Source organism: Bombyx mori, chromosome 17 (genome assembly GCF_030269925.1).
Source record: "Bombyx mori chromosome 17, ASM3026992v2".
Classification (NCBI taxonomy): Eukaryota; Metazoa; Arthropoda; class Insecta; order Lepidoptera; family Bombycidae; genus Bombyx; species Bombyx mori.
This window is the reverse complement of record NC_085123.1, coordinates 14,491,797-14,517,174: the sequence shown is the minus strand read 5'-3', so window position 1 is coordinate 14,517,174 and position 25,378 is coordinate 14,491,797. Positions and strand designations below refer to the sequence as shown.

The window sequence follows — 25,378 nt, the reverse complement described above, 5'->3', positions numbered from 1 at the left end:
AGAAGGAAGTGTCAATAGATATAATTTTTCGAAACACGACCCCAGTGAACCGCCGCTGAGCTCTACGCGAAAGCACGTATTGACGATATATTTGTTTTCCTTATAACTACTCCACAAACTGGTTTCTTTGTGGATTTTTGCATCGCAACTTAATCACAGCATTACATCCATTCGAGATAGTCGCCTTTAATATGAACGTGCTACTCGTAATATTGTTAAACCTACTATTCCTTTGTGGCACGAACTGCGTACGTAATAAATATAAGAGGTCGCGTCAATGGAAATTATTCGGCTACAACATTGACGGAGTTATATGTGAGTTATATACCGCTCGCTCTTTTTGTTACTTATAATTCTATTACTCACAATATCAAAATATTGAGTTATTTCACACAGACATTTATTAATTAGTTCAAATATGTTTTTCATTATATTTTCTGAATGTTTTATTGGAAGTAGCTGTCTAACCTAAACGATAGGGCATACGATCAATATCACGATCCGGAGAACTAATCCCACAAGCTCTAGCAAACTAAAGAGTGCTACAGTGATAAGTAATCGTAAAGGAAAACATTAGCTTTGATGTGATCACAATTTCTGTGAATTAAACTTCATACTTAGGTCATTAAATATTTATTTCCAATCCGTAAATCGATTCTAATCATTGCGACAATTGATCTCGTTTGTCTAGTTATGTGGCTAATTGTTTGGGATAAATGATCATTAATCTCGTCGGAAATTGCGTTCAGACTAGTTTCGCAAGGCTATTTTATAAACTAAGAGATAGATTCCCGGGTCTTCATTCTGTGTTACAGATACGAGTGATTCGGACTTTGAACACAAACGAGGTTCATTTACTTTTCAAGATGAACTGCTGGAAGATCACGAAAAATTTTTGATTCGAAAGAACTTAGTTCCGAACCACATCAACTATAATGTCTTTCGTACAATAATATCTATTCCTAGGACAAGGCCGGGTAAGTAGCCCTGTAATTATCGGGGAGTGTTTAAAGTGGCATGGATATTATAGGGAATATATTTTAGTCTTCTCGCAAAGGAGAAGACTACCGATATACTTGGATCGAGCGATGCGTCTATGCCGGCAATCAAATCCCGCCATCAGGCACAGATTATCTAAGGACATGTTATTGTGTAGTGAACACCTATCTATTCACGAAGTAGCCCCATAATTGAAGATATACATATTTTAATTAATAAAATGCAAAGGCCCACCTGATGTTAAGTAGTTACCAGAACCCATTGACATCTACAACGTAAATACCGCACCCACATCGAGACACAAGCTGTAATATCTCAGTTTATAACAGTATAACGGCTACCCCACCCTTTAAACCGAAACGCATGACTTCTTCACGGCAGAAATAGGCAAGATAGCGGTAACTAGTCGTGTGAGTTCGCAAAAAAAAAGTTCGTTTGAACCACAATCACAAAAATCTGCATCCCCAGTATAAGATTGTCGTAAGTCGTAGACATACGCACATAAGTCTACTGTTACGGTTTAATCTCGCTTTTTTTTTGCTGTTATAATATTTCCCACATTTCGAGTACGCCATCGTTTTCGTAATAACGGACTATTTTTTTCTCTACCTATGCTGGTGGTACCTAAAAGCACCGTTAATGGATCGGGAGGACCCGTAATGACGTGCTTACGACGACGTCGACTATCATCCGACTCCAGGTCATCATGGAGATCCACGATCCTTAGGAACCACGGTGCTCCGACGGATATCCTGCAAAAACGGGATTGAATAACTTGAAGGGGTTTCAAGTTGGTGCGGGCCGCGTGAGCGAACACTATGCTTGCATAGGTCATGACGGGACGTTTGCAAGTTTTTTTTATTTTTTTCTTTATGATTGAGAGATTACTGGTGGCCCGGAGGCCTTTCCAGCTTCACCGGGACAGGTGGGCGAGCAAAGGCTCAGCCAGGAGGGGTGGGATTTACTAACAACTGCCCGAGCGCCTCCGAAGGAGACCTAACAACTCAAGAGCAGTTGCTTCGCGAATGAATCTACTACCGGATCGGAATCGCGACCCACTGAGAAGATCCGGCGAGAAACTCAGCGGGCTGATGCATGGGTTAGGCTGCACGTCGACCTCTTTGTCGAGTTCGACGAGTACGGTTACCGGGGTTCCTCAGCCTGCTCCTAGTGTTAGAGCTGAAGGTATCTAATGCAAGAGTTATTGGATCTGATGGATCCGTAAGGACGTGTGCGTATGCAAGTTTTGTAGAGTGTCACCTTATTTCGAAGGGACAATTTACTTCGCTTGCAAATCATGAGATAGAGACGTCTTAATATGAAAACGACACGGTCGCGTATCGTTTTGATGTGGGGACGGAATGTCATCCCTCTGTAGATATTTGACCTTCGAGGCCCACGGCATGGGCTGGCCAAAAAGAATGATGGGGCTAACGGCGGAGGTGTTAACGCACCTTTTAGGGAATGGGCTGCTTGAAGTGATATTCGGAGGGAGACCCCTTTTGAAGAGCGCTGTTGTGCTTTTCGTGGGGTTGATGTCAATGCGCCACTTCGGGAACCACTGTCCCATGGTAGTTACTGCGATCTGGAGTCGCCGATGCAATAGCGAATTCTTCCTACACGAGTTGCAGATAGCCGTCATCGACGAAAAGCGCTAGATGGGTCTCCGGAGACCGGGGTATATCATTGATATACAAGCTAAATAATAACGGGGAGAGCGCGGAGCCTTGCGGGAATCCGGCCGTCAGATGACGGGGGCGAGAGCGAGTTCCCTCTAATCGATATCGAAGAAGGCTCCGGTTGGGATTGGTCTCCGCCTATTTAGCCCTATTAAGATATGCTCCGTGAGGCGGTGCACTTGTTGTTTGTACGAGTGTTTGGCGCGGAACCCAAACTGCTCGTCTATTAATATTTTCTTTTCGGTAATGAAGTCTCAGAAGTGTTTTCGAAGGAGACGTTCGTATATTTTGCCTATCGCTGGAGAAGACTAATCGGACGGTAACTAGCAGTTTCATATTCAGTTTGCCCGGCTTATGTATACCAATAACGTCCGCTTCTTTCCACACCGCGGGAAAGATGCAATTCGTCATAGCAGCAGAGAGAGAGAGAGAGAGAGTTTCGGACTTGAGAGTCCAAGCTAGTTGCCAGTATGCTTGTTGAGAGGGCGCGAGTCCTTCTAAGTAACTATCCCATTTCTCATTTCGGGCGTCGTTTAGGCGAGATTTTACTTCCCGCTGTAGACGACGCATTTGAATCCGGTTTGATATTAAATATTATATCCGTGTTGGAGGGGTGACCATGGCGAATGTGAAGTCGCCTATAAACGCATCGAAATGCCTACCGCTTATATATTAGTATGATGGCAGTTCTACCTACTGTGGTGGCAATTTAGATCGCCTGCCAGGACGGCAGAATCTCCGATGCCGAACAGTTTCTCGTTGTCACTGCTCAAGAGGGGTTTGTCCGGTGGGAGGTGAACGGATGCGATGACGATCGGCTGGTGTCCCGTCAGCGCAATGCGGCACGCTGATGCTTCGGTATATGAGAGCGAGGGAGTATCGAGAGGGACGCAGTACAAAGCCCACCTATAGTAAATTACAGTCTCGCCCTTTGGGGCGGTGAGTTTGTCATTTCTAACCATGACGTAATTCGCGACTTTTGGGTCATGACGCGAGAGCTTAAGACAGGTCTCCTGCACTAATAGAATGTCTATCAGATGGTCGCTGAGGAATTCGTTTATTTGATCGCGTTGGCGCTCGAGTCCGTTAGCATTGTAAAATGCTAACTTTAGAGAGAAGGGTTTTTTGCGCCATTGATTACCGGTTTAAATTTGCAGAGTACGGGATACGTAGACGTCCATACGATCGAATGTGGCATCGAGTCGCTGTTCGGGGGCTATCGACCTACGTATAGCGTCCTCGAAGTTAACCGCGGTGACGAAGTCGCGCATGAGCGCGAAATCGTTGACTGCTGAGGGGTTGCGGGGGCGGTACGTAATCGCCGTGCAATTCACGCAGCGGGGACGCGCTTGACAGTTACGCGCTGAGTGGCCTTAGAGCTGGCACCTGTGGTACTGACCGGGAGTACCACGCTTATGAGGGGCTTCAATCATAACCCCGGATAGGCCGCATACGGTTCGAAGTCATGCGTTCTTTTTGCCCTCCAGGGTGGGCTCGGACGCGACGACTATCCTGTTATACGGCTGTTCGCCGCACCTTCTGTGCATCCGGTGCATATCTGTTACCGGGAATACCTGCGCGATGAGGTCGTCTCGTCTTTATTGTGCTCGACGTCGAGATCCTCAGGTTTTATTTTTATTTTTTTATTGCTTTAGATGTGTGGATGAGCTCACAGCCCACCTGGTGTTAAGTGGTTACTGGAGCGCATAGACATCTACAACGTAAATGCGCCACACACCTTGAGATATAGTTCTAAGGTCTCAGTATAGTCACAACGGCTGCCCCACCCTTCAAACCGAAACGCATTACTGCTTCACGGCAGAAATAGGCGGGGCGGTGGTACCTACCCGCGCGGACTCACAAGAGGTCCTACCACCAGGTACTCCGCGTACTACCGCGAACTACGCGTAGTAACGCGTAGTTCGCGGTCCTCCTGAAGAGCATAGGTATGGTAACCTATGTTCTCCTTTCTGAGGTAAGCTGACAGGGCCCTACGATCGACCAGCGTTGCGACCTTGATCTGAATCGCGTAACGTCGCGCATGGGTATAATATTTTTTTTGGCCTGAGAGACACAGTTTCACGTTGTCTTCTCCTGAAGTATCAGCGGGGGCGGGGCAGCGATTTTTGGCGCGGGCGCGGGTTTTTGTCGCGGTGAGGAATTCGTGCGTCTTCTCTATTAAAATTGGGATGTTTTTTTATTATTTTGTTTCAATGCTTTCGCGCACCATACATGGAGTTAATTAGTTTTCTTTAGCGAGTATTTCGAATTTCTAAAATCATATAAAATGGTTAGTACCGCTGCCTAGATGATATTGACACAGCAACTGTAGACTTGTGAACCTGGTTATTCTTACCGTCCGCCATCTGTTTAACTCTGATCAATCGATTTTTATGACCAAAATATGTTTTTTCAGGTATACCGTTCACCCTCAATGAGTTTTCATATTTTAGCAAATATGACAGTAATTACGGTCGTTTGCTCAAGCCTTCTCCGTCGTCTAAAGAATCAAAAAAACATTATATCGGTTTATGAAACTGCAAGCGATGGATGTGAAAGATATTGGTTCGTTGACACAGGTTTCGTGGATATACCTGGTATGGATATTTTTTAATTATGAAAAACTCATGAAATTGATGTACTAATAATTACTTATCGACGTATACGCCGATAGAAACAAGTTTGTTGCGGAAGAACTCGATATAGCGAACCCTAGGGGCGACTCATGTTAAACAGTAAATAACGATGATGCTGAGGACAATAAAGGAATTATCGATCAATTTCATTTTCAGAGGCCTTTTATATTTGTATTGCCTCAATCATATTATTAAGTAAAGCTGATCCAACCCTTCAAACTTCTTCAAATAAGACACTGTAAAGTACAATCGGAAACCATAAGAAATGAACTTTATTTTTATTGAGTAGTGCGTATTATAAACTCCAGCTAGGAAGTACTATTGTCCTGCCAATTTCTGTTGTGAAACAATAATTCGTGCTATTTTTAATTACGCGGGAAATCTTTTCCTTAAAATGTACTACATTATGTATCAAAATGTATGACGCTATTCACGTTCTGATATAAAAACGAGTCTTTAATACTAAATGCAGCAACAAACACTTTCAATCTAACATAACTGTAGTGTAAGTCTTCGATATCTGCAAAATGTAAATGAAACTAACTCGTCAGGAATAAATCCAATAGAACGATCTGGAATTATAAGAGAAATTAAGCGGCTAAAATAAATAAAAAGTCCGGGACAAGATAGGATAACTAATGAATCAATAAAAGAGGGTTACACAATTCTAACCACACCACTGGTTTTACTTTTCAACAAAATACTAGATACCTCTACAACGCCTCAGCAGTGGTCAGAGTCAGACATTATATTGTTATATAAAAAGGGTGATCCCAATGATATAGACCACTATAGATCCATCAGCCTTCTCCGTCGTTATACAAAGTTTTCTCGTCTATAATAAAAAATTGAATTAGCACTACACTGGATTCATACAGGCCAATAGAACAAGCAGGATTTCGGAAAGGTAGTAACCTTTCCGAAATCCTGTATGAACTGTAGAGTACTACAGTCGATCACATTCATTTTGTGGAGCTACTTATTGAGAAATACCAGGAGCTCCAGCGACCGCTCTATATAGCGGACACAGATTACAAAAAAGCCTTCGACACTATACTCCATTCAGCAATATGGGAAGCCCTAAACTCTCAGAATGTACAGGCTAAATACATCAAAGTGTTAAAATAATTTTTTTCTCCTACCTGCGCCGAAAGTTCGATTTTCGTCCCGCTGTACAGGGAAGAAAGTCTTAACTTTTCCTCCCTGGGTACTGACAAGTGCGCATGCGCGTTAGTGTCTACGTCTGCTCTCACGCACCTAAAACTCTCCGCCATTGTTGTGCTCGGGTAATTTGCAATATTGTGTTTAGTGTAAAAGTGAAATAAACAAAAGGCAATAAAATTTAATAGTGAAGTAATAAACATATATGAGTTCATCAGACAGTTCTTATTCAATTAGTAGTAGTTTATTTAAAAATTAAAACACAGTTAAAATGCTTATTTTATGAGTGAGAGGGCTCCTCCCCCCCAACCCCGCGGCCAGGGCTTCGCCCCTGGACCCCGGCTCGGTACTCCACGGGTGCTAAGTTTCTTACAATGTCGAACTTTCGGCGTGTTAGTAGAAAAATTAGTATGTGCACCGCGGGAAAAAAGTACGACATCTCATCCCGCGTGTTTGCCATTTTACATACGGGAGGAAATGTCCAATTTTTCTCCCTTGTTGCACAATGGAAACAGCACCAGCAGAGTGAAGTTAGAGACAACTGGAACCTCCATCCCAATTAAAACACGCATTAGACAAGAGGACCCCCTCTCACCAACAATTTTCATCTCAGTATTAGAGTATATAATAAATAACCAAAATTGGAACACGATGGGCTTAAATATATATGGATAGTATATAAATCATTTAAGATTCGCTGACGATCTTGTCGTCCTATCTAAGAACAGCATAGAGCTAGAACACATGAGAAATAAACTACAACAAAACAAAAGTGATGACAACCTCGCTGAAAAATGAAATAAAAATTGACAATAATTCGATAGAATACGTTACCTCATACATCTATCTAGGCAAACAACTCTCTTTCGAGAAGAAAAGTAACGCATAGGAAATTGAAAGAAGGATAAAAAGGTCATGGAAAACATTTTGGAACTTAAAAGAAATTATTAAAAGTGAAATGCCAATCAAAATTAAGAGAAACGTCATGAACACCTGTCTCCTATCGTCACTCACATGCGCTTGCCAAACGAGAAATTCACACGAAATGTTAAAAACAAAATATCCATCATGCCAACGGAGCATGGAAAGAAGTATAATGAAAATTATAAAAATTCAAAAAATTCGAAAAACCACTATAAGAGAAACAACAGGAGTAATAGATGCACTAAGCTATACTGTGAGATTAAAATGACGATGGGCAGGTCACATGCCAAGAATGAGTGACGATAGATGGACCTCTCGGCTGACGTCATGACCAGGCCCTCGGGGAAATAGAAAAAGAGGAAGACCTAGAAGCAGATGAGCTGACGACATCGAAGGGGCGGTTGGTAAACTGTAGATGGAAACGGCCACAGATAGAGACTATTGGGCATTTCTGGAGGAGGCTTTTACCCTCAAACAGAGCGGTTTAGGCTAATCTTAACTAAAAACAAATCTACTCAAAGTCAAAGTTATTTAAATAAGAATAATAAAATAGTAACAAATAAATTAAATCATATAAAAGAACAAATTATGTAAAATGTATTAGTTTTTTATGGGTGAAATAAGAGGATTTTTTATTTTTATTTTATTTATTTTTAAGTATTCGATATACGATTAGGTGGCCACCCACTACTGGTGACATCCTGTTTTATTGCGTGCTCTGTCAAATGTTGAAAATTATTTTAGGTGTAAGAAAACAAGTCGTGCCTCCCAGCATTTATGTGTTTCAGGCACAAGATAATTATCTTCTATATACATCTGATATAGATGCTAGCGTTCTTAAAAACGGAGTATCGGCAGGTAATATGAAAAAAAGTGTTCATATTTATTATGATAAAGAAAGAAGAGCTGAAGCAGCAACATAAAGTACTCTTAATTTTGAAAACATACATTTAATCTTTCTATTATTGTTATTATTATTACTCAATCATGAAAATAACAATTTTCATATTATTTTCTGTGTTTTTGTAGTAAGCTTGCTTTTGCTTTGATTTTGCTGTGCCGCAGACCTTCCATCCATGAGCGAAAGTAACCAATTACCATTAGGAGAGCTGTATACTTGTCTTCCAACTAAGGCAATAAAAAAGACAATCCTCCGTCTTATTTTAGCGGTGACCGTTACTCATAAAAATCTACAATGCCAAAGAGATTAATTAGTCACTATACACTGCAAAAAGGCTTTCCTCAAAACTCTATTAAGCAACAACCTCTTATGACGCTGAAGAAACAGCGAAGGGGTAGATCTTTACACTGCTAGATGGTATGTGACATAAAAAAAAAAAAACCCGGAAATGCTCTGTGGCTAAACGCAGTGCTGCTTGATAGTATCCGTAAGCTGAGAGGTTTCAGCGCGATACGTGAGAGCGGGATCATCGACAACCCGAACGGCTCCTTCTGTATTGCGTCAAATGAAAGCAGCTAGCAGTTGCGGGTGGTCCTCCACGCGAGGCCAAACTGTGCAAGCATTGTCAAACCTTTGTAAAGCGCAGGTTTTGGTCCAAGCTCGAAGTACCGGATCGCTATGTTAAGGGTTCCTAACATTTTAGAAGCATACATTATTTAACTTACCAAACAACAACGATATTGATGAACAGTGCTCAAATTATGAATATTTAAACAGGTCTTAGGTCTCTGACGATCGACTACATTTTTCCTTGCCACGAAACCTTCGCGTACATCAGTGACGATAACGGTAACGCTGTCATTGCCTTTTCGTTTGAGGAAAAACGTTTCTGGAGGATCGAACGTCAAATCACTGGAAGCGAAGCTTGGACTTTCCCCATACCGCGTATGTTTTGAAACAAATAAGTATCTGATGTCAGTTTTGGATTTATAAAATATAACGTCGTCAAAAATGTGGCACATTGTAATGGCCATGAGCAATAAAAAAAAATTGGCTTACGAAATTTCGGCTCAGATTAGCTAAGTCGTCTGTGCTGTGTATGCTAATGTATAATAGGATACGACTGCTGCGTCATGAAGTACATACTGACAAAGAATGGGCAGTTATATTCTGTGACAATTATACCAAATAACTACGATCGGCATCGGGAATGCACCGGTAGTGGAGCCTTTCAGTTTGAAGGATAGGGCAGTGCTATAAAATTGACATTGCTCTCCTAGGACTCAAGGATGGCGACGATATTCAAGTCACTATCGGTTGTGGGTTGGACTAATGGATAACCGGCTGACATCAGGTTGGCTGTGAACTTGTATAGGAGGGACACGTGATCACATCATGAAAATGAATCAAATTTTACCAGTGATGGCTTGTGTAATCCTGGCAATGTTGACCAAGGAGATTGAGAAGGAGCCTGAATAATGAAAGATGTTTAATTTTACAGAATCCATTTTACTGTACGCTGAAAACGTTATAAGATACAGGAAAAGTCCGAACGAGACATTTGTACATTATTCAGATATTTTGAAAAATACGAAGATTTCTCAACGTTCCGGCCAAGATGTGACCGTGGTAAGGATTCACGAGCAACGTGATTTATATTGTACGAGTATTATGCGGAGTTATACAAGAATAGCTTAAACTTGAAAGATAATGCACAGATTGGCACACTTGTGCCATTCAAATTTTAAATGAGACATTGAACTCATTCATAGGAAAATATTAATAAAAATTCCTCATATAACTACTCATTTATTCTATACTCCCTAATCTCGCTAATTCGATCATTTTCTTGCTTTCAAATATTTCTGTAACTATAAGACGAATGCAGCCATTGTTTATGTATTTAAAACAATAACTAAAGCTGACGCAATACTACGCACATAATGAGCTTCACAATAATAGAGCACTATTTATATAAATATATATAAAAAACAGTACGCGCAAAAGTGGCCCAACCCTTTTTTTTAAATAACTAAGTATATTGCAATTTATTTAAAATATCATAAATTTTGCTGCAAGATCGGCCTATCCATAGTTTCACTCATAGATAACAGATGGCTTTGTAAACATTATTTTTGCGCGTACTGTTTTTTGCCTACTCAAATTCAAATTCATGAAAACTTAAACCTTATTACTCCATAATAACTATGGCAAGCTTAAGCTAATAGCTTAGGCTTAATAATTACTAATAATAGAGCACTAATAGAGCATGGAAAATTCCATGTTGGATGTATTTAAAAATACCAGGCTTGTTTTTTCAGGATCTTAGTGAAATAAATACAAATCCAAGAGGAGTTTTATACGACAGAAATTATGACGGCAACATTTTATTTTTCACGGATGAATCTCGCACTAATCTGTACTGTTGGAACATGGACACGCCGATGGATGAGGACAACATTGAACTGCTCACTGATGTTTCCAGGAAAAACGACTTTTACATAAGCGGTAATTATTTCAAACATGCATTCAAAGTGTTATGCGTGTGGTGGACGCCTAAGAATATCCCCAACCCAACTTAGCTCATGGGTGTCATAGAAGGCGACTAAGAGCTAAAGAAAGACCAAAGCCAATAAAACCTCGGCCCAAGGTCAACGAAAGCATCCCCAAGGAGGGTTGACGTGAGGCAGGCGGCCGGTCACCAAAAAAATTTCCAAAACTTAGAGCAACATGAGAAGGAATAAAAAGGAGAGCACCAGGGCTAGGGCGTCCCCCGCAAGCGACGCGCAGGGGCAGCACCCGGCCTCTGTGGAAAGTGGACGAGGGTTGTCGCATCACGGGCGGGTGCGACGTAAGACGCAAGTCCAAAATGTGAGAGAGATGACATTGAGGTATGCAAGTTGGAATGTGGGCAGTATGACTATGAGCTCGGAAAAAATCCACGTTGCTTTCAGAGTGCTATGACATGTCCTTCTTCAAACGAGGCTTGTGGAGATTACTTAATGGTAGGCAGCGGCTTGGCTCTGTCCCTGGCATTGCTGACGTCCATGAGCAACGGTGACCACTTACCATCAGGTGGGCCGTATGCTCGTCTGCCTACAAAGGCAATAAAAAAAATGACTGGGAATGGAAGGGGGCTAGTAGACGTGTTAAAGAGGAGAAGAATAAATATAGCATGTCTGCAAGAGACTAGGTGGAAAGGAGCTAGCTAGCTAGCTAAGCTAGAGAGATTGGTGAATGATATAAGTTGTATTATAGTGGAAGTGATGGAAGAAGGAATAGCGTGGGAGTAGTGTTAGATAAGGATTTAAAAGATTGCGTGGCCCATGTTATAAGAACGAGTGATAGGATAATAACCGTAAAAATAGTTTGTGAAAGTGTTATTTTGAATGTTATGATTCGCATTCCAGAGAGTGAAGAGATTTGTATAGAAGGTGATTTTAATGGACATGTGGGAGCTACAAATTAGGGTTATGAAAGGGTGCATGGAAGATGGGGGTATGGCAGTCGTAACGATGATGGAGACCAGTTGCTCCAAACTGCGACCACCTTTAACCTGGCAGTGGCGAATACGTGGTTCCAGAAACGGCCTGAACACCTTATCACCTATAAGAGTGGTAACCACGCGACACAGATCGACTACTTTCTGATTAGGAGAAGTAAATTAGTCTGTGTCAAAAACTGCAAAGTACTGCCGGGTGAAGCATTGGTGACGCAGCATAGACTATTATTAATGGACATTACGATCAGATACAAGTACCTAAAAAAGAAAACCCGTCTCTCACCAAAAATTAGATGGCGTATGCTAGAGACAGATGAGTATGCTAGTCAATTTAGGGAAATAATGATAGAAAACATGTTAGAAATGAAGAATATGAAAGAGAAATCTGCGAACGATTGTTGGGATGAAATGGCAAATAATATCAGGAAGAAGGCTAAGGCTGTGCTTGGCGAATAAAAAGGGAAAGGTATAATTGACAAGGATACATGGTGGTGGAATGAGAGAGTACAGAGGGAATTGAAAGAAAAGAAGAATGCATTCGAAAAGTGGCAACTAGAAAGAGGAAGTGAAACCGGGAGGCAAGCTAGGAAGAATGAGTATAGAGAATGTAAGAAAAAGGCCACTAAAGCGGTTGTTATAGCCAGGTCTGATGCTCAGAAACGGTTGTATGCCGCTTTAGATGGACCTCGTTGACAAAAGGAGCTTTACCGTGTCACGTGAGCTAGAGAAGAAAGAGCGAAAGATATTAAGCATGTCAGATGTATGAAAAATGAGACAGGTAAAGTTTTAATGAAAGATGATGAAATAAAATAGCGCTGAAAGATATATTTTGAAAAATTAATGAATGAGAAGAACGACTGGAATAAGGTGATTAATAGGAAGCCAGAGAACGTCGGACTTGTGAATGAAATCAGTATGTATGAAATTAGATAAGCAGTGAAAAGTATGAAAAGCGGAAAATCGGAAGGACCAGACGATATACCAGTGGAAGTATGGAAGATGTTGGGAGAAGACGGATATAAGTGACTGGCTTTATTCTTTAATAAGCTGCTGCAAGAAGAAGTGATCCCTACGGAATGGTGCACCAGTACACTGGTGCCCATATATAAAAATAAAGGGGATGTGCAAGATTGTGGCAGCTATCGGGGAATAAAGCTTAGTCACATAGTATGAAAGTTTGAGAGAAAATGATAGAAAAGCGATTACGAGATGGAAGTGAGATCACACAAAACCAGTTCAGGTTCATGCCTAGTCGCGGGACAACGGACGCCATATTTGCACTTCGCCAAGTGTGCGAAAAATATCGCGACGTGCACAGGAATCTGCATATGGTGTTCGTTGATCTGGAAAAAGCGTACGACCGAGTACCTAGAGCAGTTTTGTGGTGGGCATTGAATGAGAAAGGTATACCTAGTAAGTATGTGAGGTTAATTTGTGCCATGTACAGTCGAGCCAGGACGTATGTACGAACCGCCGCAGGGAATTCCGACGAGTTCAATGTGGCAGTGGGATTACAGATAAGTCCTAAGTTTAAGGACCTCTTGTGAGTCCGCGCGGGTGGGTACCACCACCCTGCCTATTGCTGCCGTGAAGTAGTAATGCGTTTCGGTTTGAAGGGTGGGGCAGCCGTTGTAACTATACTTGAGACCTTAGAACTTATATCTCAAGGTGGGTGGCGCATTTACGTTGTGGATGTCTAAGGGCTCCAGCAACCACTTAACACAAGGTGGGCTGTGAGCTCGTCCACCTATCTAAGCAATAAAAAAAAAACCTATCTCTTCCTGCTGGTGATGGATGTTTGACATCGGAGATCCAGGAAGAGCCTCCTTCGTGTATGCTGTTTGCCAATGACATAGTGCTCGTCGGAGAAAACGGGCTCGAGGTCCAAAACATACTGGAGAAATAGCGATGCAAGTTGGAGAGTGTTGGCCTAAAAATCAGCACATCGAAAACCAAACATATATTTTACACCCATTTCTCTCGACGGAGCACCCTTGGTCTGTTATCCAAAGCGACGATGAACTGGATCGTACTGTGAGGCACAGAATTGACGCAGGATGGACTAAATGGCGGCAGGTCACGGGCATCACATGTGACTCACACATTCCTCTTCCCCTAAAAGGGAAGATATATAAGCCCTTGATAAGGCCTGCCGTCTTGTATGGATCAGCTTGTTGGACCACTAAAGTGGCGGATGAAAGGCGATTGCATGCAGCAAAGATGCGAATGTTGCAATGGATGTGTGGAGTAACGAGAATGGATAGAATACGGAATGAATATGTTAGAGGAAGTCTGAAAGTGGCACCTGTGACAGAGAAGCTGAGAAGTGCGCGTTTGGGATGGTATGGACATGTGATGAGACGAAATGAAAATGAGGTTGGTAAGAAAATGTTAACTATGAATGTGGAAGGTTATAGAGGAAGAGGTAGACCTAAGAAGAGATGGATGGATTGTGTGAAAGACAACATAGGTAACAGGGGAGTGAGCGAAGAAATGGTATGTGATAGAAGAGTATAGAAGGAGAAAACATGTTGCTCCGACCCCAGGTAACTGGGAGAAGGGCAGGATAATAATATGTATTAAAAGTGTTAAAGCATTTTAGACTTATTTTATTGTTCCAGGAAGATATCATGTATTTAATTGATTACTAGCGGAGTCCCGCGATGTTACCCGGGGTTATTGTCGTACCACGGGTAACGCCGCAGGGTGAAGCTAGTCCTTACATCATCAGTTACCTATCAGTGAAAGTTTCGTCAAAATCGATCCAGTCGTTCCAGAGATTAGCCGAAACAAACAGACAGACAGACAAAGTTTTAGTAAAAAGTGGTTATTTTATTATTACAAACAGACACTCCAATTTTATTTATTTGTATAGAGTTATGAAACTGGGTTCGAAGTAATTCGGCGACATGTCATTTGGTCTGTTCATAAGTATTCCAATAACACTGAAACATATAATTAAAAAGATCTTTATTATATTTTCAGCTTTAAATACATTAGGGGCAGGATTTTATTTCATGGTTAATAGATTTAGGGGCTTAGTTGACAATATTTATGATGGAAACGCAATCAATTTCGCTGATTACCGGTAAGCTATTTACATTCCTCCTTTCATTTATGTTTTTATCCCCCGTTCTTTCATTTTTTACTTTCGTATTTTGTTAGCCTGCATATGTACTCGTAAGCACAATCTTATGCTTATTTTGTAAATTAGTTTAGGGTTCTGGTCATCCTAAATGAACAGTTGAGATTTTGACCTCATGAAAGAAGACGGTATTCACGATGCAATGTCTGTCTATTTATAGATCCCACTAGCAACTTTCTACTTCCTTCCTAAAAACTCAAAGACAATATTATATACTATATATGTACACTAGGTCAAATATTTTAATTTACAGGTAAAACTGAAAGTACAGTACGTTTTTTGTTTACCAAATTTCTTAATATTTCCAGCATAGACGTAGATAAAATGTTGAATAATACAAAATGCAACAAACCAACGAGATGTTCAAATTTCATTGACAGTTGGAGAAATAAAATCCAGCGTTCAGTCAGTTCATCGAAATACATGGTTAAATATGTAAGTGATGAGTACATACAATCAGAACTAGAAAGAAAGGGACGCCTTGGATGATTTAGTAAAGCAATATATGTATATATTTGATTTTTAGTAAATGAATATGTGTAATTCATGTCGATAATTAATAAAAAATATATTTCTTCCTATTAAAATATAAATAATCTCCATTAAAAACAACAAAAGAATCAGAATGTATAAAATTTAATAAACAATAGAAAGACCGACTGTAAATTATATACTATACAAAAATTCAAAATGCTGAGTTTCATTCTTAGCACAAACAGTTAAATCAGCCTTATTTTGCAAATATTCGAATATAGTGTGAAGTGGGAACGCGGAATATACTGAAATGAGATCAGAAGTGAAATATTGTTAAAAATGTGACAATCTAGACCCAAAGAGGAACTTAAATAAACAATCCTTAACAATGAGATTTATTTACACTGAGATCCTATGATCGCAATTTTCTAACAATTAAAGTTAAACTCATGGAACATGTCAAACAGTAAAATGCAACGGACTCACAAACCACACAGAGTCAAACAGATAGCGCTACCGTACCACGTGACCACTTTACAAAATGTAATGCTGCCGCTAACTTTTTTCTAACTGATCGTTGGTAGCCTGAAGGGACGATTCCAGCCTCTTTGACCTGGTAGGCGAGCTCAGAGGGATCAGCCTAAGAGACTTTGTTAACATAAGCCCTAGTAAGAACAGTGCTTTGCTGAGGTTACCATGGGACTACGTTTTTAGGTGTCTTATTGTTATATTATAATGACGCTGTTCTACTCTTCAATTGTTTACCGGTAGTAGGGTGTAAGGTTAGGTTCCATCCATTTCCTCCGTGGAGCAGTAATGCATTTCGGTATGAAAGGTGGGGCAGCCGTTGTATTGTAAAACTGGGACTTATAGCCCATATCTCATATGAGGGACGCAAAATCCCGCCGCCGTCGAGCGGGGGCCAGAGAGGCGGATCTCTCCCAAGCCCTGGCCCTCTAAGTGTTTCGGGTCCCCCTCACATGTCGGTCTGGGGGCCGGCGAGGGGGGCCTAAGAAGACGACGTGCACGCTGCTCTGCACGCGTTTTACGCAAGAGCATCCGGGTGATGGAAGGCCGGCTATCCTCGACCCACGCGGTTCTGGCCCAGCGGGGTATTCCGTAGGGTAACCCACTCTAACCGGCGCCATCTAGGCGGACTTCGGACAGTCTGCCGACCGAGAGGGCTGGCGGTCGTGGCGCCGACGACCGCCAGTCCGGCGTCCCGAGGGGGAGGGTGACGGGAGAGATGTGCTCCGCACTAAACGCTTCACTTTCCCCCCTTTGCCTTGTCATGAGTTCTGTCTCATGCGAGGTTTGGACGTTGGTTGTTGTGCGACTAGAGGTTTTAGTCAGTTCGACTCTGACATACCCCGCTCAGTATCCCCAGTAAAGGGCGGAAGTCCGGCGATTTCCTCCTGACCAAGAAAAAAAAATAGCCCATATCTCGAGGTGGTGGTGATTAATGACGTCAGTTTGCTACAAGGTTAATAATAATTCCATTTAATACTTAGGTGAATACAAAATTCTGATTCATGTCCTACCTATATCTCTCCTATCTATGTATATCAATCTATATCTCCTATCCAGATCCTCCTAGTGAGATTTTTCAAGATAAATTTGACTGTATATAGGCTCTAAGCAATAAAATACGAAGCATTGGTCCACTACGCAATTACAGACGCTAGGTGGAAGATCTTCCCTTTGTCGTTAAATCAGCAAATTACTGCACTGTAAAAGATAGAAACGACATTTACATCAATTTAACTAGACTGTGTCAGAAGGGATTGTGCGTGCACAAAAATATCACGTGGGAATTGCTACGTACGATGCGGATAACGCATACAAAATACGTTACCGCGACAAAGATTTTTCAAGATTTGCGGCTTTAGCTAATAATAAAGATAATAGTATGACCAGCCCATCACCACAAGGTGAGTCTCACAGGATTGTTTTAATATATATATATAATCTCTCATTATCAACTGGTGCTATGCCCCGTATTTGGAAGCGGTCGTTCGTGGTGCCAGTCTTTAAGAGCGGTGATAAACATAACATAGCTAACTACAGACCAATTTCTAAAATTTGTGCCATCCCTAAGATGTTTGAACGTATACTTTATGATTTTTTATTTCCATTGATTAGGCCTCATATTATAGAGCAACAACATGGTTTTATAAGCCATAGATCTACTGAGACAAACCTATGTGAGTTTTTGGATTATGTATTGAACTCCATGGAGGATGGTCATCAGGTTGATGTGGTGTACACGGATTATTCCAAAGCGTTCGATCGAATAAATTTTGACATTTTGATTGAGAAATTGCATGGACTTGGGGTCCACGGTGATTTGCTGCGATGGCTTGAGTCTTATGTTAGAGATCGCAGTCAGGCTGACTTTCAATGGTTTTTGTTCTTCATTTGCACCTGTTCCCTCGGGAGTTCCTCAGGGCTCTCATCTCGGTTCTATGTTATTTAATATATATGTCAATGACGTTTCAAATTTTTTTTAAGAAATCCAAATTCATTATGTACGCCGATGACAAAAAAGTATATAAAGTTATAAAGTCCTTAAATGACTGTTTGGAATTACAGGATGATTTTAACAACTTATTTGTTTACTGTCAAAATAACTTACTCACAGTGAATACTAACAAGTGTACTATTATAACATTCTCACGAGGAAGATCGAATATCTTGTATGACTATTCTATTAATGGTCAAACCTTGCTACGCACCACAGTTGTTCCTGATTTGGGTATTTATTCGGATTCCAGTTTGATTTTTGATGTTCATGTTAATGAAATAGTAAATAAGGCTTTTCGAATGTTAGGCTTCATACTTAGAGTTGGTAAAGAATTTAAAAGACCATCTACTTTGATTCTGTTGTACAACAGTTTTGTACGGTCTATATTGGAATATGGCTCCGTCACATGGAATCCCCAATATAATATTTATATTCAGCGACTAGAAAGAGTCCAAAAAAAGTTTTTTAAGCATCTTTTATACCATTGTCGTCGCTTTAATTCTCCAGAAGGAACCGACAGAATTTATCTCTCTGGTCGATCGTAGGCTACTGAGGGATCAAATGTTTTTATATAAAATAATAAATAACGAGATTGATTCTAGCTATCTTCTTTCCAAAATTTCATTTAAATGTAGTCGTATTTCCGCGCGTTCAAAACAGACCTTTCACATGTCCACAGCTCGAACGAAATATGCATCTAACTCTTTTGTCCGTAGATCTTGTAGGTTGTATGATGCTAAGTTCTCTAATGCTGACATCTTTTGCTTGTCACTTGTAGCATATAGAAAAGCTATTTTAAAACATTTATAAGGTGATTTAGCCCGATAAGTAGTATAGTTGACGTATAAAACACAGGTCGTAAAATATTTATTATAAAAAAAAAGAACACAATTCCTAACCTAAAAGTACATGTTATTATCCGCAACATGCTTCGTCAGATTACAGAAATAAAGTTATCAGCAACATGCTTCGTCAAAAAGTACAATACTTACTTTCAGCTGCAAGCGTCGTCATAAGTAACATAAAGGTCCACGCTAACAGCAATGCGCGCGTAGGCATCGGCTAGTCAAACAAGCCACTCTGGATCGCACCCGGCCCGAAAGTACCCATTACGCTAGCAGCATTGCCACGCTGTATGGCAATGGATAATCTCTGAACCAGGTACGACCCAGACCGAGGATCGTGGCCTTGCCCTCTGAGGCGGTGGCCAATTGCGGCAATAAACTTTTTGGCCTCCGAACTCCACACACCCGTCGTTTCCACTGCCACTGGAACAAACAGGTATGTAGATTTCAGAGCATCGTACTTGGCATGCTTCGTTTTAGCCGACGCCTCAGCAGCAAAGCCCGCACATTGTCGGGTCCCAGATAAATGACACGCCGCGTACGTACAGCTACAGGTTGCGTCCCATAACAAGCAGCGTCCCTTCTCCCAAGGAATCAGAGTCAAACCATCCGGCCTCTTACCATCCGACCTGCTGAGGCCTGGTGGTTCCAACACACACGGGATATTTGCGGTGACCAAAGCACGTCGAATAATATCATTAAGTGCATGGTGTCTCGGGAAGCGGCCAGCCGATCTAACACAACTCAGTCCATGCAGTCCGGCGGCATCCACCATACTACCACAGACACATCGATGGGGCTCGCAAATGCTGCAACCGAGTCTCAAAGCTGTGGCCACTCTCAATGAATTATTATCAAGAAGTGTCCCCAGCTGTGGTGAAGGCAATGCTTGCAACCAAGCACCAGATTCCGGACAGAAGACCGCTTTCAGGCGCGCTAATTCAACTCCAGTGGCGTCTCCCAGCAAAGTTGACAAAGTCAGCTTGCACAGCACATCATCCCAACACCTCTGCGAGCTCCTGTTCACCGGGAGCGCCTCATTCGGACATAAAAGGCCCCAAGCCGCCAAAGCCTCGCTCGCAAACGGAATCGTAGATCCATCACCATTCGTACCCAGTAACTTAGCAACAAAGTCTACAACCCCATAACACGAAGCCAGGAAAGCAGCGAGCCCAGTACGCTCCATTTGTCGCACCCCCAGGCCGCCATGACGTATAGGCAAAACAGCCTGGCACCATTGTCTGTCATCCAAGCTTACGTTTAAAATAGTCTCCAGTGTATCCCTCAACAAAGCATCAAGCTGGGCTACATCTTAAGTGAAGAGCCACGTTGGACAAGTTCTCACCAAATACGTCAAACGAGGCATCGAAAAGCAACAACGAAGCAAGACGAGAGCCACGTGAGATGATAAGCTCAATAGGTTGCCGCGCAATGACGACAATAACTGCCTTTTTATTTCCAGAGAACTTGGTACTCCATCCTGAAATATTGGAGAACCAAGCAAAATGAAATTACTTTTAGTCAAAACTTTGATACCTGGAACCAACTCCTGAAAATCTTTAACTACGCTTGCTGATACTTCAGTAGAAAAGTATACCTCACATTTCCCAGTATTAACCTCCGAGCCGACATCTCGCAACTTCGGAAACAAAAGTCTGATGTCGTCTAGCACGGAATCTGGGGGACCACCTATTGTGCCGTCATCTAAATACCATAGGTTTAAAGGTGACTTGACGGTCTTTATAATGCTGTAGATAGCAAGACTAAAAATTAATGGGCCAAGAGGATCGCCCTGCTGGGCACCTACCTCCGAGTCAATGGAAGATTCCATAAAGAACAACTTGCTGGAAGAGCTGTAACACTGATACAAGAATGGGTATAAAGCCGGAATCTTCTCCTTGATTTCATTTAAAATTAAATCTCTCTCTAAGCTATTAAAAGCATTCCTTATATCAAGCTTAACAATTGCACTGTTACAGTTCTCCCTGCTCATAGCAAATGCACGGGTAGCATGAATGGCGGCCTCACACCCAAGAGCAGTCCCGAAGCCCAGCTGGTGGGGCTGCAAGTACGAGGCCATTTCATTCCTTACAGACCGACACCCAAGCTTGGCAGCGAGACGACGCAGCACAGACCCCACCGCAATTGGTCTCACACCGCCGTCCTTCTTAGTTAGAGCGCATAAGCTACCTCCGTACAAATGAGGACACACCTGTACATTAACCGTACCTCTTAGTATGAAATTGCATAAGTCTGTAATTGAGTGCAATAGACGAACACCATTTTCACCGGCGGAAGGGGAAATGAGCTCCTTTAAATGGTTTGGACGTAGACCATCAAGGCCAGGTGCAGAGCCGCTATAAAAGGAACTAATTGCGTCAGCAACATCCTCCGAGTTGACAGTCAAAAAAGGGCAACTAGAATCAGGCGCTGGCGGCAATGATAAAGGACGAAAAGGAGTAGGATTTTTATCACGTAATGCGCTTAAGGTCTCATCGTTAAAAGGTGCTAAAGAATCCTCCGACACTAAAAGACGGACAGCTTCACGCAAATCACCCTCATCAACCTTGGCTTCGATTCTTTTGACTGCGGATCGTGGCTTATGTTTGAAGTCCTCTAAAAAATACGGGCTATTATTGTTTGCATTCTCCTTAACCTTTGCAGTAAGCGAACGGGGGTCACCTCGATCTGGAATTCTCAGAGTCGTGTAAGAAAATGACAACAAGGAAACCCAGTCCTCCACACCGTTATTGTTTATGCAGCCGTCCACAATCACTCTGAGCTTTCCTGCGACTAAATTCCTGGCCCCCTTAGGGATGTGCTTAAGCACAGGAATTTTATTTTTGTAAGATGCCAAATCATCCAGAGTATGGATAACACTCTGGGCTTGTGGATGAGCATCAGCAGTTACAGCACACGGCACCCGAGGCAGTATCGACGGCTGTATCTGACTGTCTTTATGCATATGAGAAATATGCACATTTAGACCCCGGGGCACCACAAAAAGGCGTGTGGAACCCGGACAATGAGGGCATGTTGCCCTTGTGGGACTATTCATAATAATGAATTTTTTATAACGATTTTAAATATAAAATTAAAAAATTAAAAAATTATAAAATATGTTATATAACATTAATAACAACAAAATTCACTTTATCTTTTAATATTATCCACCAGCAGTTTCGTCAATTGCACAAAAAATAAGACAAAAGTAGGTAAATAATTTTGGCATTTGCAAAAGTAAAGAGTAAATAAAAATAAATAAAAAATAATTAAAAAGTATTTAAAAAAAAAGTACATTCATTCTTAATAAAACAAAATTAAATTATAAAAACAACATACAAAAAAATTATTTGAGTACCTATCTAACAAATCCACAAAGGTGCGATAGCACAAAGAATATTAACATCAAGATTACATAAAATGTCATACAGGCTAAAATAAAATAAAACTAATTCCACAAATAATAATTAAATAGAATCAATTATTCAATATATCTTTTTTATATCAATAACGTTACAATAAAATGACGTCCACACTAAAATCTTAAAAAATAAAATAAAAGTTTAAGACAGCGCCCTTTTAACTTCCGCCATAGGTAGGATCGAACTCTCAACCTTCTGTCATCAACGCCGCGACGTCAACCGCTAAGCCATGAAGTGTACACGACTAGTTGACGAAATATTGCTTCTATATACTCGAGCCATTCCGTAAATTAACAGTAATGTGGGTATGAGAGTTAGCAAATTTGTACCCACTCAGATATTTTTTTTATTTTTTTTAAATAAAATAAAAACCTTTTGTTTCATAGTCTCAAATTGCAAAATCTTCCAAAATATGTCCGGTTTGTCGTCTTCTTGATGGATCTCACTCACTATTGTACCATTCACAGAACAAAAGCAGCCGGGTCAAGTCAAATTCAGTTTGATAAAAGTTTCTTACATTATAGGAGTCGAAAAACCAACCAAAATCAACAATAATAATTGTCACAAACAATGTCACTAGACACTTGTCCCACAAACAATAAGGCTTCACTGTTTTTATATTCAAACTGCTGATATTTAATTTTAAAATAATTTGTGTTATCACTTAAGCCGCGTCCTCTAGAAGCCCCGCGCGCGCGCGGTCGTAAAATATCAAATCAAATAATATGTGCGTATAGTGTTGCTTTTGTTTTTTTGTAATTTAAATTTCTAAATTTCTCTTCTTGTTCACTCTCTACTTATATGTGATTTTGATTGTGGAAACATATTTGGTTATTGTTATAGCTATATTTTTTTAAATATTATATGTTTGTATTGTACTGTTTGTTTCCCAAATAAATAAATAAATAAATATAATGTATTTATTTGTTTAAATCAAAATACAGTTTAGCTTTGTAAAACTATAGCAATTGAGTTGCTCTTATAAAGAGAAACAACATTTAAAGCTATTGCTTCACCGTTATTTTTATATCTTTTTATATTTTAATATTGCAAAAATGCTCTTTATATGTCTAATATTCTAATGTTTCAATAATCGAAATTCTATTTATGTCATCTATAGAAGAATGATATAAATAACATATTAACCTCTTTAAGGATTAATCGTATAGAGGTTACATATATATACTTAGTCTGGCCATAAATACTGTTACAATTAAAAACAAACAAAATATTTCATTTGATTTTGGAATCTGTCATTTTTATATGATTGCTCATTGAGTTTTCTCATTTTGGCGCCAATGCATTGTACAATATTTTGCGATATTAAAATGGAGTGGGGTGATAAAGAGAACCAAATCGGTGTGATTGCATTACACAAAGTAGGTATGGAGCCAAATGCAATTTTTAAAACTCTCCATACGCTTGGTATAAGTAAAATGTTTGTGTACCGGGCTATTAATAGGTGCAATGAGACCTCCTATGTTTGTGACAGAAAAAGATCTGGCCGCCCACGTAGTGTTCGTACGAAAAAAGTGGTCAAAGCAGTAAGGGAAAGAATTCGAAGAAATCCTGTCCGAAAGCAAAAGATTTTATCTCGGGAGATGAAGATAGCACCTGGAACCATGTTGCCTTTTTAAAAGATGACTTAGGACTTGCAGCTTATAAGAGACGTACTGGTCATTTCTTAACTGATAATTTAAAAGAGAATAGGGCGGTAAAATCGAAACATCTACTGAAGCGGTACGCAAAGGGAGGTCATAGAAAAGTTTTGTTTACGGATGAGAAAATTTTTACAATTGAGCAACATTTTAACAAACATGACCGTGTTTTTGCTCAAAGCTTCCCAATTAGTCGACAGAGTGCAACATGGGCACTATCCGACTTCAGTGATGGTTTGGTGGGGTATTAGCTATGAAGGAGAAGGAGAAGAGTATTAAGCGGTAGGCAGCGGCTGGGCTCTGCCCCTGGCATTGCTGAAGTCCATGGGCGACGGTAACCACTCACTATCAGGTGGGCCGTATGCTCGTCTGCCTACAAGGGAAATAAAAAAATAAAAAAAAAAATGAGTGACTGGGCCATACTTTTGTGAAAAAGGTATCAAAACATCGGCATAAGTGTATCAAGATACGATTCTTGAGAAGGTAGTGAAGCCCCTTAACAGCACCATGTTCAATAATCAAGAACGGTCCTTCCAGCAAGACTCGGCGCCAGGTCATAAAGCTCGGTCTACGCAGTCTTGGTTGGAAACGAACGTTTCGGACTTCATCAGAGCTGAAGACTGGCCCTCGTCTGGTCCCGATCTTAATCCGCTGGATTATGATTTACGGTCAGTTTTAGAGAGTACGACTTGCTCTAAGCGCCATGATAATTTGGAGTCCCTAAAACAATCCGTACGATTGCCAGTGAAAATTTTTCCCATGGAAAGAGTGCGTGCTTCTATTGATAACTGGCCTCAACATTTAAAGGACTGTATTGCAGCCAATGGAGACCACTTCGAATAAGCTTTTTATATTTTAAATTGTTTTTTTAATTATGTATTAAACTACACGAATAAGCTTTTTATATTTTAAATTGTTTTTTTAATTATGTATTAAACACACTGTAAAATTAATAAATGTTATTTGCAATAGAATTTTTTAAATTTTTAATTGTACAGTATTTATCATCAGACTAAGTATATATATTTTTATTGTTTTGTGGACGTGGACGAGCTCACAGCCCACCTGGTGTTAAGTGGTTACTGGAGCCCATAGACATCTAGAACGTAAATGCGCCACCCGCCTTGAGATATAAGTTCTAAGGTCTCAAGTATAGTTACAACGGCGGCCCCACCCTTCAAACCGAAACGCAATAGTGCTTCACGGCAGAAATAGGAAGGGTGGTGGTACCCACCCGCGTGGGCTCACAAGAGATCCTACCACCAGTAATATATATAATTCTGTGTTCTAAGAGCACCTGAAATAGTTATGTAAGATGTCTAATATCAGAATAAAACCCAGGTACTATTTCTGTACGATCAATGAACGAATGAGACACAGGACGTATGCAATCATCTTAAGCCACTCTCAATAATCAGATCTTACAGTAGAAATTCTGCCCCAGTGCAACTAACTTTTCTCAGTTAAACTCATCCCTATTATGTCTATTATGTCTATCACTAGTC

General features: G+C 40.7%; 2 protein-coding genes across 2 annotated transcripts in view; both read left to right on the top strand.

Annotated features, from left to right (window-relative positions):
• LOC101740731 (major royal jelly protein 1-like) overlaps window positions 1–25,378 on the top strand; it is a 198,324-nt gene that overhangs the window by 129,291 nt on the left and 43,655 nt on the right. The gene's annotated exons all lie outside the window — the stretch shown is intronic.
• LOC101738305 (L-dopachrome tautomerase yellow-f2) lies at window positions 157–15,638 on the top strand. The gene is given in 10 exon segments (XM_012691287.4): window positions 157–315; window positions 816–977; window positions 5,095–5,189; window positions 5,191–5,275; window positions 8,144–8,257; window positions 9,078–9,245; window positions 9,802–9,929; window positions 10,622–10,808; window positions 14,788–14,890; window positions 15,256–15,638. Coding segments are annotated over 10 exon segments (1,347 nt in total). The 5' UTR covers window positions 157–191; the 3' UTR covers window positions 15,437–15,638.